The 23259-nt window shown below is 44.8% G+C and overlaps 2 protein-coding genes across 3 annotated transcripts; one reads left to right on the top strand and one right to left on the bottom strand.

Annotated features, from left to right (window-relative positions):
- The first annotated feature begins 2432 nt into the window (after positions 1–2432).
- Positions 2433–11377, top strand: LOC131265463 (uncharacterized). Its single transcript, XM_058267727.1, has 7 exons — positions 2433–2601; positions 7228–7926; positions 7993–8070; positions 8504–8545; positions 10361–10498; positions 10609–10705; positions 10821–11377. The coding sequence occupies exons 1-7, from the start codon at positions 2433–2435 to the stop codon at positions 10972–10974; spliced, it is 1377 nt and encodes a 458-aa protein (XP_058123710.1). The 3' UTR covers positions 10975–11377.
- Positions 11378–13104: 1727 nt separating this feature from the next.
- LOC131262935 (serine/threonine-protein kinase PRP4 homolog) lies at positions 13105–19816 on the bottom strand. Of its 2 annotated transcripts, none has more exons than XM_058265039.1 (6): positions 19788–19816; positions 18147–19674; positions 17479–18080; positions 17285–17393; positions 16662–17198; positions 13105–14195 (listed from the first exon to the last, which is right to left on the bottom strand). In XM_058265039.1, exons 1-6 carry the CDS (start codon positions 19805–19807, stop codon positions 13992–13994), a joined length of 3000 nt encoding a protein of 999 aa, XP_058121022.1. In that variant the 5' UTR covers positions 19808–19816; the 3' UTR covers positions 13105–13991. The 2 variants fall into 2 exon arrangements, with proteins under 2 accessions (XP_058121022.1, XP_058121021.1); XM_058265038.1 differs by having other exon boundaries at positions 18147–19677; positions 19788–19813.
- Positions 19817–23259: the final 3443 nt, after the last annotated feature.

Raw genomic sequence — 23259 nt, 5'->3', positions numbered from 1 at the left:
ATGGTTCGAAGACCGTGTTGAGTTACTCCGCGTCGCACACGCCGAGGGGCCGGTCGTGGGTTGATCGCTATTTTCAGTTGCAATCTGGGCCACTGAGGGATAACATCGTCGGGCAAATCGGTTCGTCCCGGAGTTGTCGTCCGGTCGATTGTAAGCGTTTCGTTCGTTCGCTCAGTTTTGGAACCGGCCAACGTTTCCGTCGTCTGTTCCGTTTAATGAAGTGTTAAATGAACGTTGCCAAGTGATAAACGCAAAAAAAATAAATCAGATATTTTAAACAAACATTCTTGCCGATAAAAGAAAAGGACACTGGTGTTTAACTAGTTTCAAATTTCGAATATAGAACCTTCGAATAAGTGTGTGCAAAATCACCAACATAGCGTGCTGTGATAAAAACATTTGGTGGAAAACATGATTAGTTAAAATGGGAGAAAAAGCATTATGAAACATAAGGAGAAAAAAATGACGTGATAAAATCAATATATTTTTAAATAATTGTGCAAAGGACTATACATAAGTTATGCTCTGCTCTCAACTGGCAGATCATTTTTCGTGCAATCGAGAGCACCACCATCGTCTTCACGGTGCAATTATAGAACGTGGGCCACTAAATGGGACGTTCCCACCCCGTACCTTAATCACAAGCCAGCGCGTGCTGGCGTAAAGATGTGCCCTCGATGCAGTTGCGAGTGTGACCTGAAAACAATTCAACTAAAAAAAAAAAAAAACAAGGGGAAGGAAAAACAACACCATTCCAACACTGCTGCCCGGCCCGTCACACATTTCCTGGTGACTTTCGACGTGGATTTTCCGAGGCAGACACCGTTGTCAAAAACTGTCGTTTGCGCCTCGTGCACGCGCGCGCGCGCGTGTGTGTGCATCTTATCCGTTGCCGCCGCATGTCAACATGCTGCGAAAGACCCCGCTGAGAAAGACCAGAAACACAAAAGTTCATTCCCATTTTTCCCACCAGGGGAGGCAGGATTGAGGATTATTTTTAAAACGCACCAGTCGTCGTGGTCATGGCGATCGTCACTCGTTGTTGCTGAGGTTTTTCGGCTGCGGGCGGGTTTTTACTACGGCGTGTGTTTTTTGTTTGGTCTTTCCCGTTTTCCACCTTGTTTCCCCGTCAACCGGTTTCCGTTTTCCTGGTTTGAAAATTCAACGAGTTCTGTTTTTTTTTGTTTGCTCCTACCAGCGTGTCGTATTTCATCGGTCTCGGCGGTATTTCATTTACTGTCTAAACTTCCTGCTTCGCCTTCGCCTTTCGCGGGGTGCTTGTTAAGGAAGACGGATGGGAGAGAGGGAGAGGAAAACACGAAAACTCCTCCACCGACGAGGGGGGGTTTCGTGTGTCGCGTGGCTGGAACATGCGTAAGCCGCAAGTTGAGTGAATTTGTCCGCTTCAACGCAAATCCGTCCGATGTTTTCCCATCCCGGGGGGATGAGAAAGATGACTTCGTGATTCTTTTAATCGCCCACCGTATTGTTTAACATTCGGCTTCCCTCCCCGCCTTCCTACCTTCATTGGTTCCGACCACCAAAAAGGCTGTGTTCGAGCGCGGACGCGTGGTTTATTTTTACTTCCCCCCAAAAACAGAGCGGCCGGCAACCCAAGCCTTCCCGAGTCGCGAATTTCGTTCGAGTACAGCGCGCAAATAAATTGTCAACCGCGCAATGCGACGGCGAAGGCTGTGTTGCTTGTGGCGTTTGCTGCAATTGCTCGGCAGCTGTCGCCTCCCAGGATTCCGATGGCTGTGCCGTGTCTGTGGTGTGCAACAAAAAATCCCCCCCGAAAGCCGGCTCCGAAGTGAATCCCGGCAAGAGTGTGAGCAAACGCCGACGGCCTGCCGCCATCGATCGACATTTCCACGCCCGACCAAAAAGTTCGCCCGGCCAAATTCGGTTGGCAAGCTATACCGAAATACGATAAAGCGGCGGAAAATTCGCACAGAACTTTCACGCTGCAGTGACCGGGGGGAGGCTGGCTTTCACTCAAATCATTCAAATCACCCCTTTTCCTTTCGCAGCTCGCCGCCGGCGTGTTTCGGTGAAAATTTTCCTGCCAGTGCACGTAGTGTGTGTGTGTGTGTGTAGTTGTGCGTGAAGATGTGAACCTGCTCGAAGGAGGAGGCTCTGTGTTGTTTTCTTTCCGTTTTCCGTTCGCTTCCTTCAGCCGGCGAGTGCTGCGATGAAACACGAAAGCCAACGCGTTAATACAGTAGTATAGAATAGTTGTTAGTGCAACAGTGGTAAACAAAGCAGGCGTGAAGCCATCGATCTTGTGCGCAAGTTCCCGTTTCGCAAGTGGTTTTTTTCCTTTGCCAAGAAGTGCGTGAGTGTCTGATGAAAGCGAAAGTGGTACTCCGATCTCAGTGGTAGAGTAGAAGCAGCGATTTCAATAGCATAACCCAAAACCGACCGAAAACACCATGTCGACCACGTCGATTTCGCGCGAGGAAGAGCGCAAGCCGCTGATGGAGGAGTTCTACCGGCAGCGGCGGATTCTGCTCGGCTGCACGGTGCTCATCGGCGCGGCGGCCTTCATCTGGATAGTGGCCATCTCCACCGACCACTGGTTCGTCGTAACAGGTGGCCAAGGTAAGCAACTCCGGTGCGGTAGTAATATTTCTTCTTCCCTTGTTCGCCTGTTCGCCTCTTTCGACGGCGGGACCGACGCCGCCTCGTGGTCGTAAACATTCCAGCGCCCGATGGTATAATGAAGTGAGATAATTTCCGAACAAATCCACAAATAATTCGTACACAAATCTTCACCGATCCGTAGCCCATGCGGTCTATAAATAGGAACCGCAGCGCGTCGGTTCAATTGGTTCTGCGGAACGAACGAACGAACGGACGAACGATTGCGCCAATGGCTTGCCGTAAGGTGTGATGTTACGGCCATCGGCATCGGTAACGGTTCCATTTACTCAAAGGGGATGTTTGATCCATCCATGGGCCAGTGTTGTTGTTGTTTTTTTTTGTGTTTTGTTTCTGGTGCGCGTTTGAATGGAAACACGTGTCGGGCACCAGGCGCCTCCATCGAGCCCCGGAACTGGATACAATTGGATTTGGTTGAGATTAATTCTACCCAGCAGCAAGGAAAATACATTGTTTCTTAGCAACAACTGCGCCACGGGGTAAAGTCACCTCGAAGGTGGTCTAGAACTGACGGTAGTGTCATCCAACCGATGCCAGACGGTCGGGAGATTTAATTGAATACCTGCCAAGTAAGCAGTAAGCGACGCAAAGTTGGCAAAGTGACTAAACTATCGTGATTTGCTCACCAGTGGAATGTGCAAGACTGCGTCGGGGAAATGAACCTTTCAGACGGGATTCTAAGCAGCTCGATTTAATTTACATCTAATGAGTCACGTCTGGTTTTGATTTCACTGTGATGCCCTAAGCAGCTATGAATTGAAGGCCCCAAAAACATGCAATACATTTACCGTTAACATTTTTATTAGATCAAACCAAACATTTTTAATACGGGATCAAAATTGAATTTAACTACAATTGTTTTTCTTCTTAAGCAATACGGCCAGGCCGTCCTTTCTGAAAATAAAAAAAAACAATTTTCCTTAATTTTATTTTGGAGTTTTCATTGCCAGAAGCCTGATTTGCAAAGATTTATTTCATGAAAAACCATCAGTTACCCAAATTGACAAGTAATTTATTTCTCTACTTTTTTGAATCAATGTTTTTTTAATCCTGTTAAAATTTACAATTGTGAAATGTTTGGAAAAGAAAAAAATTAAAAAAATTTAAGAAAAATTATTATATTCGGAAATGTGCCGGACATTTCTTTTGCTTATCCATTTCCAATATCCTCAAACTATTCTGAGAATTTTCCACTTCTTTTAGAAACTGAAACTCTTAGTATACGTTAGTGCATCAATCACATATTTTTATGCAAAAACCGCTGCACCATTCATGCATCATAGTACATTTCAAATGATTTGGATAATTCACACATTTTCATATTCTTGCCACCCTTGCCATTGGTAACTGTAAGCCAACCGTGCAATTAGTAATTGAAACTTGTTAAATAAAGTGAAATTTATGTGCAACATGTTTATATTAGATTCTTTATTCTCATATACCTCGTAAAAAGTTTCCCAACGTATAGATTAAATACCAGAACTGAAACTCTCTCAAACATGTTTTTTTCCATATTCAAATGCAGGAATAAGGAACAATAATTAATTCGTCCGTCCATGTTAACCGACCAATGTAATGCGTTCCCGAATCTCGTTAACCGATCGCGCTCCTGCCACTGCATAGTATTTTCCACTTTACACGGCACGAGTTTGTCGCGCTGTAAAATGTCAACCCATTTGCATTCGCGAGTAAAAATGCCACCATCAAAAAATCCCATAAAAAGTGACTTGAACACATGTTTCGAGTTTAGCTTTCACTGCTTAATCGTCTCCACCGTCGCCGCAGTGGCAAAAGTTGGCAAACGTCTGGCGTGCCGTCGGATGCTAAATTACAATTCCGTTGGCCACCCGATCGAAAGTCATTTACGTTGCATTTGCGAGTGACAGTACCGCTCGCGCATGATTGATTGTCGGCCTTGCCGATTTGCCCGCTTGCCCACCGCCCTTCGCCGTAGTGTTGTAAAGTTTATCAAACAAAATGTCAAAATATGCATTAGCGCAAATAAACAGTCAATGATTTGAACGTTTTATCGATCACATGATCCGTAACGTTGGGAGGGGTGCGTTCGAAATTGATGGCCAAATGGCTGAAACCATTGCCGAGCGGAAAAGCCGGAACGAAACCAACCGAGGGCAGCCATGTGCGGTTTGGCAATGTTTTGTTTTCCCTTTCTTTTCCAAACACTTTCTGCCTACCTTTTTTCCAAACACATTCAAACATCTTTGTGTAACATTTTCAAGCCCAATGTTGGATGTGTAATGATGTCGTTCAAACATGGCTGTTTGATTTTTCGATCGTCGAAGAGGTGTGTAATTTTCTAATCTATTTTTAAAGCACAACATAAGGTGAATGTTTTGTTTTGTTTTTCTATCATCGCTACCATGTGTGGAAAATGGGTGCGAAACTACAGTTGGTTAAGGCAAATGTTTAGATAATACATAACAAAGATTGATTGAACCATTTTAATGCTTACTCGCTTGATGTTTTTATCAGGTTAAATTGCTTTAGAATAACACACCTTTTAACCCTCATTTCTCAGAAAGCCACTGGTCAAGTTTGAATAGATCAAACATTTTGTTTACATACTCGTATTTGGCTCGTGAATATAATACCGTTTTCTGAATGTTTTGTTTGGTGAATCAAAAAAGCTGATTTGCTGTTAAAAATCACAGAACTTTTAAGCACTTTGCATTACAAGTAGAAATTACGTGTCTTATCAATGAGGAATGATGAAGTGATGACAATAACCCTAGAAAGTCTGAAAAAAACAGAGGACACAAAGAACAATATAAAAAAATGTAGAACAAAATTAAGTTTAATTTATGTAAATTAAACATTTTGTTAGCGCGTTTGGCTCGGGAATATAACACCCTCTCGTCAGAAGATTTGTTTGGTAAATTATAAATGTTTTCTGTTAAAAATTACAGAAACACCTAGGAAACAATCCATTACAACTTGATATCATACGTATTTCGATAAAGAATGATGAAAACCCCGCGTGTCAAGAACAGCACATACTTTAAATTATTTATAATTTTTGCATTGTGGTGCGACTTATGATACATTATATCCATAATACTACTGAGTCTATAAACAAAAGAGAACAAAAAATGCTTGAAATTATGAATAATTTTTACATTTAGGTACGATTTATGACGCCTTATGAGGAGAAATCTAGTAAATCTATGAACAATATTAAAATGGCGTAATGCATGATGGTGAATGTTGCAGAGAAATAATTGATTTTATTTCGAAAAGATAAAACCTTTTCGTATAAAAAAGTAAGTTCTTTTATTATTATTATACATGAATATGACGCAGCAGTATTTTTGAAACCAATAAAAGATAATCATAAAAGTCATGCTAATTGAAAGTAAAATAAAAACCTAGTATTATTTCACATTTGACGAATAATCTGATCCATTTGAAACTAATTTAACAAATAAAAAGTTTGCTTCTGGTTCCTTGCACGTACGTCTGTTGAATCATTTATGATATATTCACGATGTTAAATGATCCTTGATCTTTGACACTAACCACTAACAACCCGCAGTTCGCAAATTATTAATAAAGTGATTAAAAGTCAATAAAACCTCGTGCCGATATGCAACCGGCAAGGGTCAAGAGAAAACAATCAAAACCGCAATTTCATAAGCACTTACATTACAAGTGTAAGGCACTCGTCTGCCGGAAGCATTAATATGCAACCAGATGTTTTTCTACTAGTTTCGAATGCAATCAACTGTTTGAACGTTGCCGAGCAGCAGTTTCATAAAAATCATGACTTACCACTCGGATACCATCAACTTCTACCCAGAATGCCGGACAGCACAACGGCGAATGGTGAGCCAATATTGACATTGAATCTTTCTCCTACTTCCGCTCCGGTCATGCTTTCTGACTGGAACGGTTCACCGTAAAGCAAGTTATGCCGGTTGTTTGCCGTGCGATTCACAATCCTCGGCGAAAGTCAACAGTGCCCTCGGGAGAGAGAAAGTGCCGTTTTTTGTTTTATCTTTTGCACTCTATCTATTTTTGCTCCGACTCTCTTGTTCGACAGTTGGATGTTTTCTTTTTGTTTTTGTTTTTTACAACCAAGTCACAATGTTTTATGTGTTCGAGAATAAAAAGACCCCATGGAGACATGGGTAGCGAGCGTTTCTTCATTTTACAACGATGTTCAACGTTTGCGAAGCGCGTTGCAAATTGGTGGGATTAAAAATAAGACCCCATAGGTCACCGTTGCACGGTTCATCAAGTGGTATGGCAAGAATGTTTTCCCCCGGGGCAGGAAGGACCGGGTTGAACGGTTGCGGTGTGTGGAAGGGGACCTTCGGGATGCAACGATTAACGATTGTAATTAATGCGGAAGACAAACAACCCTGTGTCAGGGATTTATTCGGGCTGTATTTTACACGATATCACACAACACGGAGGCCGTCTTATGATTCTTAGTAGAGCATCCGGTTCCCAAGGGAGATGGTTCGGTTGATACCATTTCCGAGAACTTCGCTGACTTCGCTGAACCGACACTGATGGGTGCCTTCTTCTCCCGCTTGTTGACAGGAATCTTCATCCCGGAAACGCGCCGATACTTCAAAACGTCCCACTCGGGGTTGTGGAAAATCTGCCGCTACGGCGTCATACCGGCCGTGCTGGCGCAGGCCAACGTGACGCGCAACTTCACGACGCTCTCGTTCGTCAACGAGAACCGCATCGCCACGATGCGCAAGACGATCGCGAAGGAACCGTACATCCAGGACTTTCTGGCCACCGACCTGCGGACGGACAACGTGTCCGACGTCGACGACACCTTCCGGCGGCACCTGTTCGCGTCGTGGATCGTGAACGATGCGGGCCAGTTCGGCGAGCTGCGGACCGTCTTCCACGAGCTGACCGGCAAGCTGCGCCAGCAGGACAACGTGGCCGTGCAGAAGCTGAAGAACCCGCCGCTGATGATGCTCGACCCGACCGATCTGAACGGGGTGCGGGAAGCGCTGAAGGAGGAAACGGTGGCCGCCGTCGTGGAGACGGTCATCATCAACTCGACCGAAATCAACGTGCTGCTGCCGCAGGCACTCAAGGAGGCCCTGTTCGACGGGTGGGAGCAGAAACCGGGCGTCATCTATCTGCTCTGGGCGTTCGCCAAGGCGATGAACATCCCGCCGTACGTCGTCAGCCCGAACGGCACCAAGTACATCATCCGGCCGCCGATTCCACCGAAGAAGGGCCGCATAGCGAACGGCTACGAGTACACACCGTTCAGTAGGTTTTCGGCCATGGCGCGACCACGGTTTTCGGCCCGGTACTAACACGCTTTCCCTCTTACAGAAAAATGCAAATTCCACAATCTTTTCCCGAGCGATGACGAAATTCAGCAGGATCCTTCCATCGACGACGAATTGCTAGGTGAGTGATCGCGGATCGCGTTTCGGATGCCTTACTCCATGTTACGGTTCTTTCCCACCGGAAAAACTTATTATTAACAGCACGATCAATCTGGGAAGGATCGCCTCCCCCACCCCCCCCGTACGATTCCATTTTCCCGCCCAGTTTGATTTGATTTTGTGTTACTTTTTTTAAACATTTCTCTTTCGTTTTCGTTTCGTGTGGTTGCGTTGGCATCGAAATATCTCATCCCCCAAATGCACCCAACGTAAATAACATGATTTGTTTTTTTTATAAAAAAAAAAAACCCCCCTCAATACATACACATACCACTATTCCGTGTCCGTGTGTGCATGGCCTGCTAACCGGGCACCGCGCGATTGAATAATAAAACCGATTGCCATTTTCTGTATCAAACATAAAACGACGACGATTGCGATTGCGATTGGAGTAGAAAAAGATGAAGCATTCTACAATCCCGAGTTCCAGTCGGAAGGTATGAAGCACTGGTTTCTCACATAGTTTCGGGAAACAAGGTATAAGTTACTTGTTAAAGTTATCGTACTAGCTAAAATCTGATGATTGATTTTGATTGAAAAAACATCCAACGGAAGCCGGATGGTTAGAGGTTCTGGTTCCGTTAGCAATATTTGATCGCAAATAGTGAGCAAATTAGTGAAAAGAAATATTTGAAGCCGAATTTAGCTAATGCGATGAGTTGAAAAGTAACTGTGCGTCTTGTTCCTTTCTATTAAATTGCCTTCTCTTTGTAACTCTACTAGAACAATTGGAACCTACAAAATGTAGACAAATTATGTGTGGTTCCTTTGCAATTTCGATGTTAAATCATTAGTCGCATCAATGTTACAATTAATCAGTTTTTTCTATATGTAGATGTGGCATAACCTTACGCGCTTTTCTAGCCACTTACAAAAACCGTGTCCCGCTTGGAACGGCATTACATTAAAATTGGGAACAAAATAGTATAAAAGAAGTATTTCTTGTTACACCTAACTGAGTAGAATAGAAAGCCTTCGGCATTTCATTGGAATGGAATCAATTTAATTAACACATTTTATGTTACGAAAAAAGTAAAACTTCTCAATATTGTACTCACACATCATCTGGGAAAGTAAAATAGGTTAGTGCATCTTTACGATGTGATAATTAACCTCAATCGCAACGAAGCTGCATAAGAAACGAATGCCGTGCATCTTTTTGCTCTTCCCGTTTTGTCATTTGGCACTTCCTGTCGCGCACTTCTTTTGCCGGTCATATTTCATATCCGATCGAGCTTTTCGTTGTCTTCATTAATTTTCTCGCGCCGACCATAAACAGCCGGTCGTAAAATTTTGCATGCGGCGCACGACGAAGCGGTGCACACAAGCATCCTCGGAGTTGGTAATCTTGCGGTTAAACAGTTCTTTACACACATTTCATGTTGCTTTTTGCACGACTTGAACATAAACCAGGCGCAACACGGCGTTAAAGTCGTCAAAGGTTTGAAGTGTAGCGAATCGACGAAACGCACATACTTTATTGCATCGTTGTTCGCTTCTGGCCGCTTCTGAATAGGCGTTGCATCATGTTTTCCCGCTGCTCATTACTTTTTACGAATGCACGAGTTAAGAATGGATATTCACGTTTCACATACGTTAAGATGTTTTGCGCGGCTTGGTTTAAGACAATAAATATAAAAGAGCTAAGACAATAAAAAAAAAAGTCTAAACAGACTTAAAGATACTTCTATTATTATGTGTAAAACACTAGCTGTTTTCAAGTTATATTAACAACAATGATGTATTGTAGTATTATATCATAACCGATTTGGTTTTTGGTGTGTATAATACTCTATTTTTCTTTTAAAATTAATGCTCTGAAAATTAGAGATAGCGTTAAACAGGAGAATTATTTTTGTTTGTACTAATTTCTGTACTCCCATAATATCAAAGTGGAACCTTTTCTTTACGTTGATATTTTTACTTAACACTAGAATACATTGCTTTGGAATAACTCCGCCATTATAAAAAGGTGATGTTATACACGCGAAAGTACGATACTTTGTGACTTGACGGTAAAGTATGTCTTCAGGAAAACAAAACATTATATCAAATAGAAAACCCCTCCTAGTCCCCCTAATCGCTTGCATGATAAGGTTAGCGGTAGTGTGTTTAATCCAGTTGATAATAATACTAGTAACAGTGCATCAACTCGATACGACAATGTTTGATTGCCCACAGTAATATCAAACAAATTTCTATATCATGTTAACCTTTTCGTTCCCTCCTCCTCCTCCTCCTCCTCCATCCAGACTACAGCCGAACCGAGGCCTCGTTTGCGTGCATCACCGTGTTCGTGATGGTGATGGGTTTCATATTTTCGATTTACACCTTCCTGAATCCACGATACATGTTCAAGCGGTTAGCCGGAGGAATACATTTCATTTCTGGTAAGTCAGATGGATGGGAAAAGGGGTCAATGGATTGTCGATCTTAAAGTGACGAAAAGGTGTGTTTTTTACTAAACTTCTTTTTTTTTAACTCTTCAACGTGATTACAGCGGCGACGAGCATCGTCGTAATTCAAGTGCTAGTGGCTTCCGTGGAGTACGAAAAGGAAAACATATCCTACACCTTCCCGAAAGGTGCCAAATATAGGTGAGTCCTTCAAATGGTGGTGTGTCGCAGGCATTCCCCTCCCATTCCCCCACTCTTTCTCACTCGCTGCCTTCCTGTTAATCATCTAATCGACACCATTTTACTGCCATTTTAGTTACGGCTACGGATTCTATCTGGCGTGGTTCGTCTTTCTGTCGAACATCTACGCCGGGCTGGCGTTCATGTGGTACTCGAAGAAAAGGAAAGGCAACAAGGCGGCCACCGAGGAGCTGGGCATGGCCGACGAACCGATCAATATTGGCCGATAGAGCGACAGGCAGACGAGAGTGACGACGGTGGGCATCGACAGTGGACGGTCAAGCCAAAGACCAAAGACAACCAACTACTGGATCCTGGAGGGGGACGGCCGGTCGATAAAGACGAAGGTAGGAGGACGCGATGGTGGAAGGGGATTGGCGAGAAGTGATTCGTTTCTTTTTAATTCGCTCTCCAAGATCCTTCAAGCACGTCCGAATTCGAAGCGAAACTACTCTAATAACGATGGACAACAAGAAGCATTAAGACATTGTATTTCTTCCTTTTTTACGCGAATTCGTATTTTGGTTTCTTCTTTTTGTAACTATTTTTTTAAATACTCTATATCTCACTCATGATTCGATTTTCTGTTACGATTTTACTGTTACATTAACTGTTATCGAAATAATAAAGATAAGAAAGATGGGTTAAACAAATGGTGTCCATATGGCTGTGTTCCGTCAAAATAGAATTTGGATTGAAATTAATCTAATAAATGAATCCAATAAGGCAAGTTAGAAAATCGGCCCATGAGCGCCGGGGCTCACCACCTCGACGGCGTGGGTTCGAATCCCAACCGAGACCGCACCCTCCCCTGTACGAGAGGACTGACTATCCACGTACTACAACAGGGAAACAAATCTCGTAAGCCCTTAACGGGCAAGCATGACCAAGAGATCGTTACGCCAAAAAGAAGAAGAAGGCAAGTATTTTTTTTTGTCCTCTATTACTATTACCACAATATTATTTGTCATCAGCACCGTTTTAAATCACAAATACTAATTGTACGTTTTTGTCACACCTCATGTGTCCGAGCCCTTTATTGTCGTGTTATCGATGAACCTTAACATCAACAAATCAGGGTGCGAGCCCATGCCATACGTCGGTTTCACTTCCGGTTTCCCCCCAAAATTGTATTGCTGTACGCTATGTGCGATACGTGTATATTCGGATAATGCTTTGTTAACACGCACTTACCTTCCTGCAACATAAAGAACCGCGTGATCGAACAAATCTTTACGAACAAGGATATTTCTACCTCCTGGTGGTGTCTTCGGCTCAAGAACCTATGCGGTTCGAGCGAACAGGATCGGGTGTCTAAAATGAAATAAAGCACAAAAACGGGCAAGTAACTGTTGCACAATCGACAGCCGCATCGACGAAGACATAATAACCTGATCAACCACGGAGCAAGGAAAACTCTTTGCCAGCTTCCATGGAAAGTACAAGCGCCACACGTACAGTGCACTCCAAGACGTTTCTTCAAAAGATCGACCAAGTGGTGGGTAAAGGAAAGATAAATGTACAAATCGAAAAGACCACTCACTGCCGGCGACTAACTAAAAACTGACGAATGCGTATGGATGGGACTTGAAAGAAATTTAGTTTGATAACTAGTACACTACAAAAGGGTCAATATTAACGTGGGAAATTGTTTAGTTGCACGAGTGTAAAATAACAAGCATGTTATAAAATTCTTTCACTACCTCTTCACAGCAGGCACATTCATTTCCCAGCTCAGGCCGGCGATAAGGACCAAGAAAACCGGAGACCTTCCGACACCTGGCTTTGGATTTTGCTTTACCTAAAATATTCCCCGTTTCTTGCACCGAACAGGCACGGCCAGGGCTCCTGCTGCTGTGGGACGGCAAATCTTGTGGAGGATGGTTTGAAAAACAGGATTAGTTTGCGTGTGCATCGTGTTCATTTGCGGCATATATGGTTGTGTAGGGTTTGATTACTTTGTTCAAGCACTCGGTGCGTAAGTGTACGTTCCAACATCGCTGCTGTTTGCTGCTTTGCCCGGCCAACGAATGCCTCTCCCTCACGTGGCTCCCTTTTGGGCGATGGGCCATCCCGACCACGGCTGAGGAAATGCCCGCACGCACATTTTATCAACATCATGCGCTGCAAATAAGATGAATCAATGTGGTTAAAACTGTCGAGTGGTAACAGCGAAGAGAGTGGTCAAACATAACGCAGTGAATGTTCAATTAACTTAAATTTAGACGGTTGGCATTTGCTCTACGTTTCATTCGATCCGGTTTTGTTTTGTATCCTCGTAAGCAAGGAACCAGTTTTATTATCGCGCTCTCTATTTCAATTCGTCATTTGTGTATGAACGGTATTACCTCCACTATCAATCGATTTGTAAATTCTATTTATTTACCCCTCTGGTGAAGAATTTGATTGAAATATAATCAAATGGCGAACATAAAAACAATTAAAACATAGTCTACAAAATGATTTTAAATCATTCTTCACTTGCCACCAAGTTCGTGTCAGTACCGAAGCTTAAGCTAATCATGCCTGGCGATAATTTAATACTTTCTGCAACCTGCTAAATCGGCCAGAGTCAAGGTGTTGTTGAGCAAAGAAAAAATGGTACCATTAAAGTGACCGAAAAGAAGAAAAACGGTATCCTCGTTACGTAAAACGAAAGAAAAAGATTAATTCTCCGATGCTAGATTTTCACAAATCGTAATCATTCCTATGGTTGGTCTAGTGTTTCGCATATGTATGGGGCTTTTGTTTTTGTTCTTCTTCCATAATGATTAAGATCGATTAAAGATTACTACATGAGTGGCTTTTAGTTGTTTACCTCTCTCATTGCTTGCTTCGTGAACAAAACAAGAGAAATTGTGTTTTTCTTTACAAGTTCTGCAGCACGGTCTTCATAGCCTGCTAATCACACACACACACTTTGATTCCTACGAGAGATTGATGGGTGCATCATCATCTTCATCGGGTAGGGCTTCCTTCATCGTTCGATGAATTCGACTGCGCGCGTGTGGTGTGTGCAGAAAGTGGTGCGGATTGCGGTCGACGTGGTTGTTGTTGTTGTTGTTGTTCGGCGAAGCGCGTAAGTAAGAAAAGGTCATTGTTAATGTACATGAAGGAGCTGCAGATATGCTGGAGAGAATGGATTCATTTATGTCCAAATAAAGGGGTTTTTGGAAGGAGTATACTTCCGTTGCGTACGGGGCCTCAGGTGCATTCGCTCTCCTATTCGGTTTCTACGGGTTTCCCTTTAGATTTTATCCTGTATGAACGGATGTGCCAGCGCGTGGTTCAGCGAGATTCGCTTGGCGGGATCGAGGGCGAACACCTTGTCCAGGAGGTCCTTCAGTTGCGATACTTTGCGTATCTGCTCGTCGGGAAGGTTCTGTCCGGCAATGAGCTCCTGCTGTAAGTCCCGCGTCGACTTTATGACTGATACGACCACAATTTTTTCCTGCAAAATATTGAGAAACATAAATGAGACGATTGTTGGGATTAAATAAACAATACACTGCAAACATGTAACGTTGGGTCCCTGTGAATATTGTTTCATTTGCCAGCTTTTAACGGATAATGTTAAATAATCATTAAATTATTTTAAATACTCCTTTAATCCATTAACAACTACCAAAACTCGTTAAAATCGTACGCGCATAATGATGTACAGCAGTCTCCACAAACATGCGATGTTTAAATTAACGTATTTTTGCGTGTATATAATCATCTTTTTTATCCACGATCATTGCATGGCAAAAGTAGTGATGATGTTAAACGAGGAAACTAGAAGTCTTACTATGCCTTACACGAAGGTGATTCTATATACGCGAAAATACGGCAAATATACATGAACGCTTCTATAATAAGCCCCAATCGATTAACGAATCCAATTTATTAAAGTTGTATGTTTAAAAATCCAATCATTAGACAAATAGAACGGTGTAATTGACGAAGACGAACACAATGGCTTAAGTGCAATAGCATCCGAAAATAGGCTTCTTGTAAAAAGTGCATTTATATACGTATAAAAACATACTGATTTTTTGATTGGCTGTTGAGGTCCAACAAGACATATTCTGCCATTTTAAGACATTAACGCCGGAGTCCACTCAGATCCTACGTTTTCACTTAAGCTTTTAGGCCATTTAAAAGTATAATAACAAAAATTGAAATTTCATGCACATTTGCTTGAACCATCATATATACAGTCTGACAAGAAAGTATCCGTACAGTCATCAATTTCAACTTTAAGCCTAGTTATCTCAGTGACTACGTGACCTAGGACAATTATTTAAACGACATCTCGTAGATAAACTTATATTCTATCCAATGAGGTCTTAACATTTCAAAAAAGTTACTTGTAGGTCACTTTGCTCTAACGAAACCCCAAAAAAGGCCCAAAATCGATGACAAAAAAGTATTCGTACACCCGGCTTTCTTGACCAAAAACACCGGTTTGGTGAGGTTCTAGTAGTCAAAGTATCAACCTAGCTATTATTTCGAGTTATTAAGGGTCTAAAAAAATGGCGGCATCAATTTTATATCATCATTTAACGTGAAATGGCCAGTGAAACTTAGCATACAGCTGCAACCAATAGAGAGCTATCTTTTTCATGTGATGTCAAGGGAACCTAACATGGAAAGTTGATGAACTCTGTGGCAAATCTCATGCTAAGTCTCAGGAACTTATAATTTGTCGAATTAACCAGGGTACAACTAGACTAAACCCTTCAAACAGACATCTTTCGTGGTTACTCAATCGCTATGAGGTGGTGATAGCTCGAAAAGCTATGAAGTCTTCCATACTTAGAGTTCTCAAACATGACGAACGAAGTGTCTAGATCACCAATCATATGATTTGGATTACAACTCTTAAGAAGGTTTTTTGGAAAAAACAATAACATTGCATAATTGTACGTTGCAAATTTTTCGTTTCTAAGGAAAGAATAAGGGAGACTGGGGATTTGCAAATCGCTGTATTTTGATGCCATTGGCGTGTCGGCACAGTGTTTTATACACTATATACAGACTTAATACATATAAAATTAAGCAATTTTGGCCAAAACAACGAACAACAATTGAGATTTAACGTCGAACTCAATCATCAATATGAGCAACGTTGTTCCAACTATAAAACACAGTAGTTGAAAGTATGTGTTATGGCGTTCGGAGGCCATTAATCAAACTGGAAACATTGAACTAATTATAAATCATCTGTAGGACATGGTCTACTTCGCCCATTTTATTCTTTGGACAAGCCAACCCTTGGTAAAAGTTTAAATGTTCTACAATGTTCTCTCTGAGTAAAATAACGATCCTAAGAATAGGTCATGTATTGTCCAAGAGTGACCACTTTATGAGATCATACAAGTGTTGACGATAGTCGAAAAGTGTCCGGAATCGATCTCTATACAACATTTGTCGAAAGATGCCTAGATCTACCATCAACGGAACATTATCCTGATCTTAGTAGACATCTTTAGAACTATTATGGAATCGGGTCAAATTTCCAGCATATTTCGAAAAGAAAACTGGTAGAAATTATTTCTTGGCACTTACAGGCTATTATTGAGGCAAGTGGCATTGATTGCACCATATTGGCACATCATGTACGGATGGCACATCATCAATACTCATCATGTACGGATACTTTTTTGTCATCGATTTTGAGCCTTTTTTGGGGTTTCGTTAGAGCAAAGTGACCTACAAGTAACTTTTTTGAAATGTTAAGACCTCATTAGATAGAATAGAAGTTTATCTACGAGATGTCGTTTAAATAATTGTCCTAGGTCACGTAGTCGCTGAGATAACTAGGCTTAAAGTTGAAATTGATGACTGTACGGATACTTTCTTGATAGACTGTAGATGCAATAAATTTAAAGCGAAATAAAAAAATAAGCACATGCAAAACAGCGACACTTACCCGCTCGGTGATTTTGTCTATCTCGTGCGATAGGAAGTTGCAGTTCTGGTCAAAGTGTTGATCCTTGAACTGACCCTTGCGAATCAGCTTGTTCGGTATCTTGCCCTTCAGGTCCATGAAACACTTAAGCATTTGATTATTGGACTGACCACTGAACAAAATCTTGCCCGTATACAGCTCGTAGATGGAGCATCCGGCCGACCACATATCGATACCGTAGTCGTACGACAGGCCGAGGATGATTTCCGGCGCACGGTAGAAGCGCGACACCAGGTACGGCGTGATCTCGTTGTCGGTGATCGACGATGCCGATCCGAAATCGCACAGCTTCAGCACCAAGTTGTTCTCGTTGACCAGAATGTTGTCCGGTTTGATGTCCGCGTGCAGGATACCGGTCTTTTTCAGCAGCTTCAAGGCCAGCAGCAGCTGCTGGGTGTAGCTGCGTACGGCTTTGATGTGCAGACCGACGTTTTTGCCGTACTTCTTCAGCACCTCCCGCAGGTTCATCGAGAGTGGCTCCAGGACCATGCACAGATGCTTGAGGTGGAAGGCAACGAAAAACAGAAAAGTATGTTAGAAATGTGGAAAGAGATGAGCTTGAAAAGGAAGCCGGCAAAACTTACCTGCTTGTGGAAAAAGTGTCGGTACAAGCGAAGGCAATGGTACCGATCGGTTGGATCCGCGTCGTTGAGTTTCTTCAGTATCTCCAGCTCCCGGAGGCCCGTCTTATGCCTGGAAGGACGGTGAAAATTATCCGATTGATGTACGAAGCAATAAACATGTTTCATGGTAATAATCTTCCCGAAAAAAAACTTACATGATCTCGTTGTTGCGAATGATCTTAACAGCAACGAAGGCACTGCCACGGGCTTGATCCCGAGCCTTCACGACCGTACTGAACACCCCCTGGCCGGTGTAGTTGGCGACCACGTACCGGTTGTCCAGCACCTCACCGATCCGGACACGATAGTAGCCTTCCGCGTCGTCCCAGTTGTCCGTCAAGGCCGGGTTCTCGTGCGCCTGCTTGTTCGCCACCACCTGGTTCGGCGAGTCGAAGTTGGAGTCGATGTCCTGTTCGGCAAACATGTCCCATTCGGGGCGTTTAACATTTTCTTTCGCAGTACTTTTCGGTTCCTTACTCTGCCTGTCCAGGTCCCCTTTCGGTGGGTCGGCCGGGTCTTTCTGCTTACGTTCTACCTGATCCATCAGATCCCGCCGTTCGCTCGGTATCGGGGGCGTGAGCGACTGGTCGGTCCCATCGCGGTCATCCTGCTGCTGGTGGTGGGCCGTCGCTTCCCGGCTGTTGTTGGTGGATGAATCGTTCCGGGACGACGGGCCGGTACTGCTGCTCAGCTGGCGCAGTTCGGGCGGTTGCACTTCCGTCATGCTGTTGCTGTCCTCGTTCGCTGCACCCAGTTTCTGAGAAAAAGTTCATTAATTTCTTTCATTTCGTGTGTTTGATGTGGTTTTTAGCTAACGACCTACCTTCAGTAGCGCTTCGCGCTCCTTGCGTCTCTTTTCAATGATCTTCTCCTCGTCCTCCTCATCGTCAATGTCGATGTCGGCAATTTCACTGTCGCTACTAGACTCCTTCTGCTGCTTGAGTCCTTCACTAAGAGAATCCTTAAAACGATCGTCTTCCACCTTCCGACCCCTGCCGCCGCCACCCCGACCGTCGCGCCCGTTCCGCTGCATACCACGCCCATAACCTCGATCTCGATCCCTGTCGCGACCACGATCCCAATCGCGATCGCGGAAGTCTCGATCCATCCTACCCGGACCACCGCGCACGTTACGATCCCTGCTTCTGCCACGGAAACGATCACGTGATCCCAACCGACCCCCTCCTCCCCGACCACGGGGATCCCTTTCCATCGAACGTCTCTCGCGGCTACGATCACGCGGCGAATAGCCACGTCGATCGCGGAACGACCGATCCATGGAACGATCGCGCTCTCGCTGGCGGGCCCTCGCCCGGTCCCTATCCCGATCGCGTTCGCGCTCGCGAGCTTTCTCCCGCTCGAAGCGTTCCTCGGCCATGCGGCGCTTGTAGTTATCGTCCTCCCGATTACGGCGCTCCTCACGGGTTCTGTTTTCCCGGTCCCGTTCGCGGTCTCGATCCGATTGCCTTGAGCGTCCATCTGCTAGCTGCTGCTGTGACTGGAATTCTTTCGATGACCTTTTGTCGACCTCTGCGTTAGAGCTCCGGTGGGAGGGAGGTTGTGAATCATCCTGGCCACTGCGCGCCGCAGTCGTGCGGTTCACAGCTGCCTTCTTGAGCAGCCGATCCACATCATCCGGCGTCGAATCTCCATCGATTGTTATGACCGCTTCATTCGGCTCCACACGCTTCTTCTTAACCGGACGTTCTCCTCCTTTAGCCTTCGACTGCTTTCCGTCATCTTCGTCGTCCGTCGCATACTCACCAAGGCAAGCCTGTAGCATTGCCTTCTGGCGCATCAGATCCTCCAGATTGAGTTCATCGTCTTCGATGACCGCCACATCCGGGCTGGGTGCATCCTCCACCGCCGTTCCCTCACTTTCACTTTCCACCGACACGACGTCCTCCTTGCGCTTCTCCAGGTTTTGCGTTAGCATTTGTACCAGTTTGTCCGGGTCCGTCGATATGTGCCCTTTCCGTTTTTCCGCCACCTTGCTGCTGCCATTGTTTTTCGGACGCGCCGTGTCATCGCCAACGTCGCTTTCGGCGGATCGCTTGGATCGTGCAGGTTGTTCCACTTTACGCACTTCTACCTTTGCGCCATTGTTCTTGGCGTGGTCAGCTTCCGACCCGCTGCTTGCCTCGTTCTCTTCGTCCTCGCCACGGTGCTTCCGTTTGTGCTTTTTATGCTTCTTGGCCTTGTAGGTCTTCTCCGCCTTATCGGATTTTGATGATTTCTTGTGACGCTTATGCTTTTTATGTTTGCGGGAACTGCTGCTTTGCTTCTGCTCCGATTTGTTGTTCTGAGGGCTTTGCTCCTCCTCGGCCGAATCACTTTCGTCCGAAGCGATACTGCTGGAAAGGGGATGATAATTGGAACCAAATTAAAGCGTCATACTGATGACGAAAGGAAATGGTGGTAAAACAACGCAACCCAATATTCTGGCGGTCGCACTTTAACTTACATTACTTCACGTGATGTCATCGTTTTCACAATTTTCCACAACACAATGCGTGAGATTAAAAATGAATAAGCAATCCGGAATAAAACAACTTGCTTCGCAGAAGCACCTTTTTTTCGTTTTGCACGCACTAGAGATGTGAGTCTAGAGATGAATCGGCTGATTAGAGCCGCTCCCAACAGGGAGCTTGTAGATCCGATTCCAATGTGAGCTCCTTATCGCATTTATTATCTTCAATAAAAAGATAATTGACAACGAACAGAAGCTTTCGACCTGTGCTAATCTAGGCAATTGCATGTGAACTAAATGATGAAATTCCAAAATAAAACCTTCTTTTGCGTGGATAAAATTCAAGGACTCACTCCTCTGTTAGATGTGAGTTAGGAGTACGTCCATCACACTGATACTGTCAGCGAAGTTGTCATTTTCAGTTGATCAAAATGTTTACCTGTTCAATTAAAAAACCTTGGTCCTAAGTTGAAATTACCGTTGAAATAATTAATTTGTTTAAAGTTTCTAAGCCGATTTATTCTATCTTTCTAAGCCGATTTTATATTAAATAAAACATTGCTTTTAGGAAATTAACCAAGACTACACTCTGTCCCAAGGTCAGTTTTGAATTATTTGAGGTAAAAGAATTTTGAAATACCAGTGTTCATTCCTGTTGTAGTAAGCTATAACAAGTCAGCCCAATGAATTAATTGTATAGCAGGCTGTAGCCACTCCGTAGAATTGTTCGGATATACAATAAAGAAACTCTGTACAAAAATTTGTGGAAAACAAACGTTTATACAGTTCCACTCCGAGACTCGTAGCGATCGGACGCTCTTTTACGAAGCAGAGCAAATAGTTTATCTCCGCAAAATAGAGCAAGCCTAACAATGGCAGCTTTGAGAAGTACCCTTCGGGTGGACTTCTCAAAGATTCCTAAAAGGCCTCCCGTGATGGAGGCAACGACCTTCGTGATGACAAAGCTGGGTCTTACCAGCAACAACATCAGCTCAATCCGGATGAAGCCAGCGACATCCGCAATGTTTATCCGTGTGAAGGAACAGAGCCTCGCTCTAAGAACCGTCGAGCAGAACGACGGAAAGCACTCGCTAGAATGCGACGGGAAGCATTTCCCGATCCCGATCACCATGGTCGACAACTCCGTGGTCGTGAAAGTCCACGACTTGTCTGAAGATGTTTCAGACAAGACAATCTCGGATTTCTTCTCCCGCTACGGAGAGGTGCGCGCGATTCGAACCGGCGTTTGGGCAAAACCTTATCCATGCGCCGGAATCCCGGACGGATACCGCTATGTGACAGCGGTTATCACAAAGCCGGTGCCTTCGTACGTCACTATCGGAGGTGAAGAAACAATGGTGACCTACCGGGGCCAGCACCAAACGTGTCGTACCTGTGGGCTTTCGGTGCACCATGGCATGACCTGCACCCAAGGCAGGAAACTAGTTGCTCAAAAAGCAAGTGTGAACGAGAGATTATCGTACGCGTCTGCCCTGCAAAGTTCAGCAACTTCAACGACACGCGCATCTGCACCGGTTGCACCTCCAAAAAGCGTCCCGGCGAGCGCACCGTCCGTCCCGGTGCGTACACCAACCTACCCAGCGAGCGCACCGGCCATCCCGGCGAGCGCACCGGCCGTCCCGGCGAGTGCACCGGCCGTCCCGGCGAGTGCACCGATCATCCCGGTGAGCACATCAACCGTCCTGGCGCGCACACCGACCGTCACGGAGGTCGCACCGGCCGTCCCGGCATCATCACCAAGAACGCCTACAACGTTGCCAAGCGACTCGATAGGCGTAGTAAATACGGCACCGGGTGCTATAACTAAGCCCGTCGTCTCCAGTCTGCTGCGAGCAAGTTCGCTGAACTTGACATCTGGCGCCAAAATCCATCAAGCTTCAAGATCGGCAGCAACATCGGAGGCCGACTCGGACATGGAAACGGAGCAGTGCCAGGTTTCGTCGCTGCCTTTCCTCGCCCCTCGCATTCCCTCTCCTACTCCTTCCACATCATCCGTGCTGGTGACAGGTAAGAGAAGATCGGACGAGACGGTAGAGACAGACGGACCGGGAGTTCGGACGGAGGCGCCGCCCAAGCGCAAGCCTGGCCGTCCCCCCAAAAACCCTGGGCTGCAAAAACCCCCGACACAAGACCCGAAGCCGACAGAACGAGACTCGCGCTAATTTGGTTGAGATGGATGAATCGCTGAAATCGATCATTTTCGCATCGATTAATATCAATGCGATCTCCAACTTGACTAAATTAGATGCTTTACGGAGCTTCCTGCGGAATATTGACGCTGACGTTGTATTCTTGCAGGAGGTTTATGACTCTGACTTGACGCTCCCTGGGTACAACATTGTAACGAACGTTGACCACACAAGGAGAGGTACTGCGATCGCTATTCGCGAACCGATAAAATTCTCTCACGTCGAACGCAGTTTGGATTCACGTCTCATCTGCGTTCGGCTTGAGAATAATTCCACATTATGCAACATCTATGCTCCGTCAGGAACGCAGCGTAGAGCGGAGCGGGAACTGTTCTTCAACCAGACGATAGCCTACTACCTGCGGAATGTACCAGGACCGGTCATTCTGGCAGGGGACTTCAACTGTGTGTTGAAGTCCAAGGACGCTACCGGTGGAGGGAGTCAGAGCCTTGCTTTGCAAAACGTTGTGGATGGATTAGCTTTGTGTGACAGCTGGGAGGCCATCAGAGGAAACGATGTTGAGTTCTCCTACATCACACGTGGTTCCGGTTCGCGAATCGATCGCTGTTACGTCTCCAAGACTATGAACGACCAACTGCGTAACACGCATATGCACTTGGTGTCGTTCTCAGACCACAAGGCACTTACGGTGCGTCTCTGCCTTCCGAACATACCTGACGCGCGACGAAATGGCTATTGGCAACTACGGCCACATATTTTGACAGCCGAAAATATAGATGATTTTAGGGGCAAGTGGAATTATTGGACAAGACAACGAAGGAACTATGGTTCCTGGATGGAATGGTGGATTTGTTTCGCCAAACCAAAAATTAAATCGTTTTTCCGTTGGAAAACGAACCAAAAATACTCCAACTTCCGCTTGCTTCATAACATCCTCTACGCGGAGTTAAGGTCCTCATATGATCGGTATTTGGCAGATCCTAGTGAGCTGTCTAATATTAATCGTATAAAAGGGGAAATGCTCCTCCTTCAGAGGCGTTTCTCCGAGGACTTTGCTCAAATAAACGAAACGAGAGTAAGTGGTGAAAAAGTTTCCACTTTTCAGCTTGGAGAACGAAGGCAGGGTCGTACCGTGATTTCAAGCCTAAGAACTGACGATGACGTTATTATAGACAACCCTGACGAACTGTTGAACTATGTTCAGACGTACTACAGGGACCTGTACTCCGACGAATCGACGTACCCTGACCTGTCTTTCGCATGTCACCGTGCAATTCCCGAGGATTGTCAAACCA

Source organism: Anopheles coustani, chromosome 2 (assembly GCF_943734705.1).
Source record: "Anopheles coustani chromosome 2, idAnoCousDA_361_x.2, whole genome shotgun sequence".
Taxonomy (NCBI): Eukaryota; Metazoa; Arthropoda; class Insecta; order Diptera; family Culicidae; genus Anopheles; species Anopheles coustani.
Note: the sequence above shows the minus strand (reverse complement) of the source record. Positions and strands in the feature narration are given on the sequence as shown.

Coding starts and splice junctions, on each gene's coding strand:
- LOC131265463 (XM_058267727.1), top strand. CDS start 2,433: ATGTCGACCACGTCGATTTCGCGCGAGGAAGAGCGCAAGCCGCTGATG. Junction 8,546..10,360: donor TCCCGAGTTCCAGTCGGAAG/GTATGAAGCACT, acceptor TCCTCCATCCAG/ACTACAGCCGAACCGAGGCC. Junction 10,499..10,608: donor AGGAATACATTTCATTTCTG/GTAAGTCAGATG, acceptor ACGTGATTACAG/CGGCGACGAGCATCGTCGTA.
- LOC131262935 (XM_058265038.1), bottom strand. CDS start 19,807: ATGACATCACGTGAAGTAAT. Junction 18,081..18,146: donor AGCGCGAAGCGCTACTGAAG/GTAGGTCGTTAG, acceptor ACTTTTTCTCAG/AAACTGGGTGCAGCGAACGA. Junction 17,199..17,284: donor GACACTTTTTCCACAAGCAG/GTAAGTTTTGCC, acceptor TTCCACCTCAAG/CATCTGTGCATGGTCCTGGA.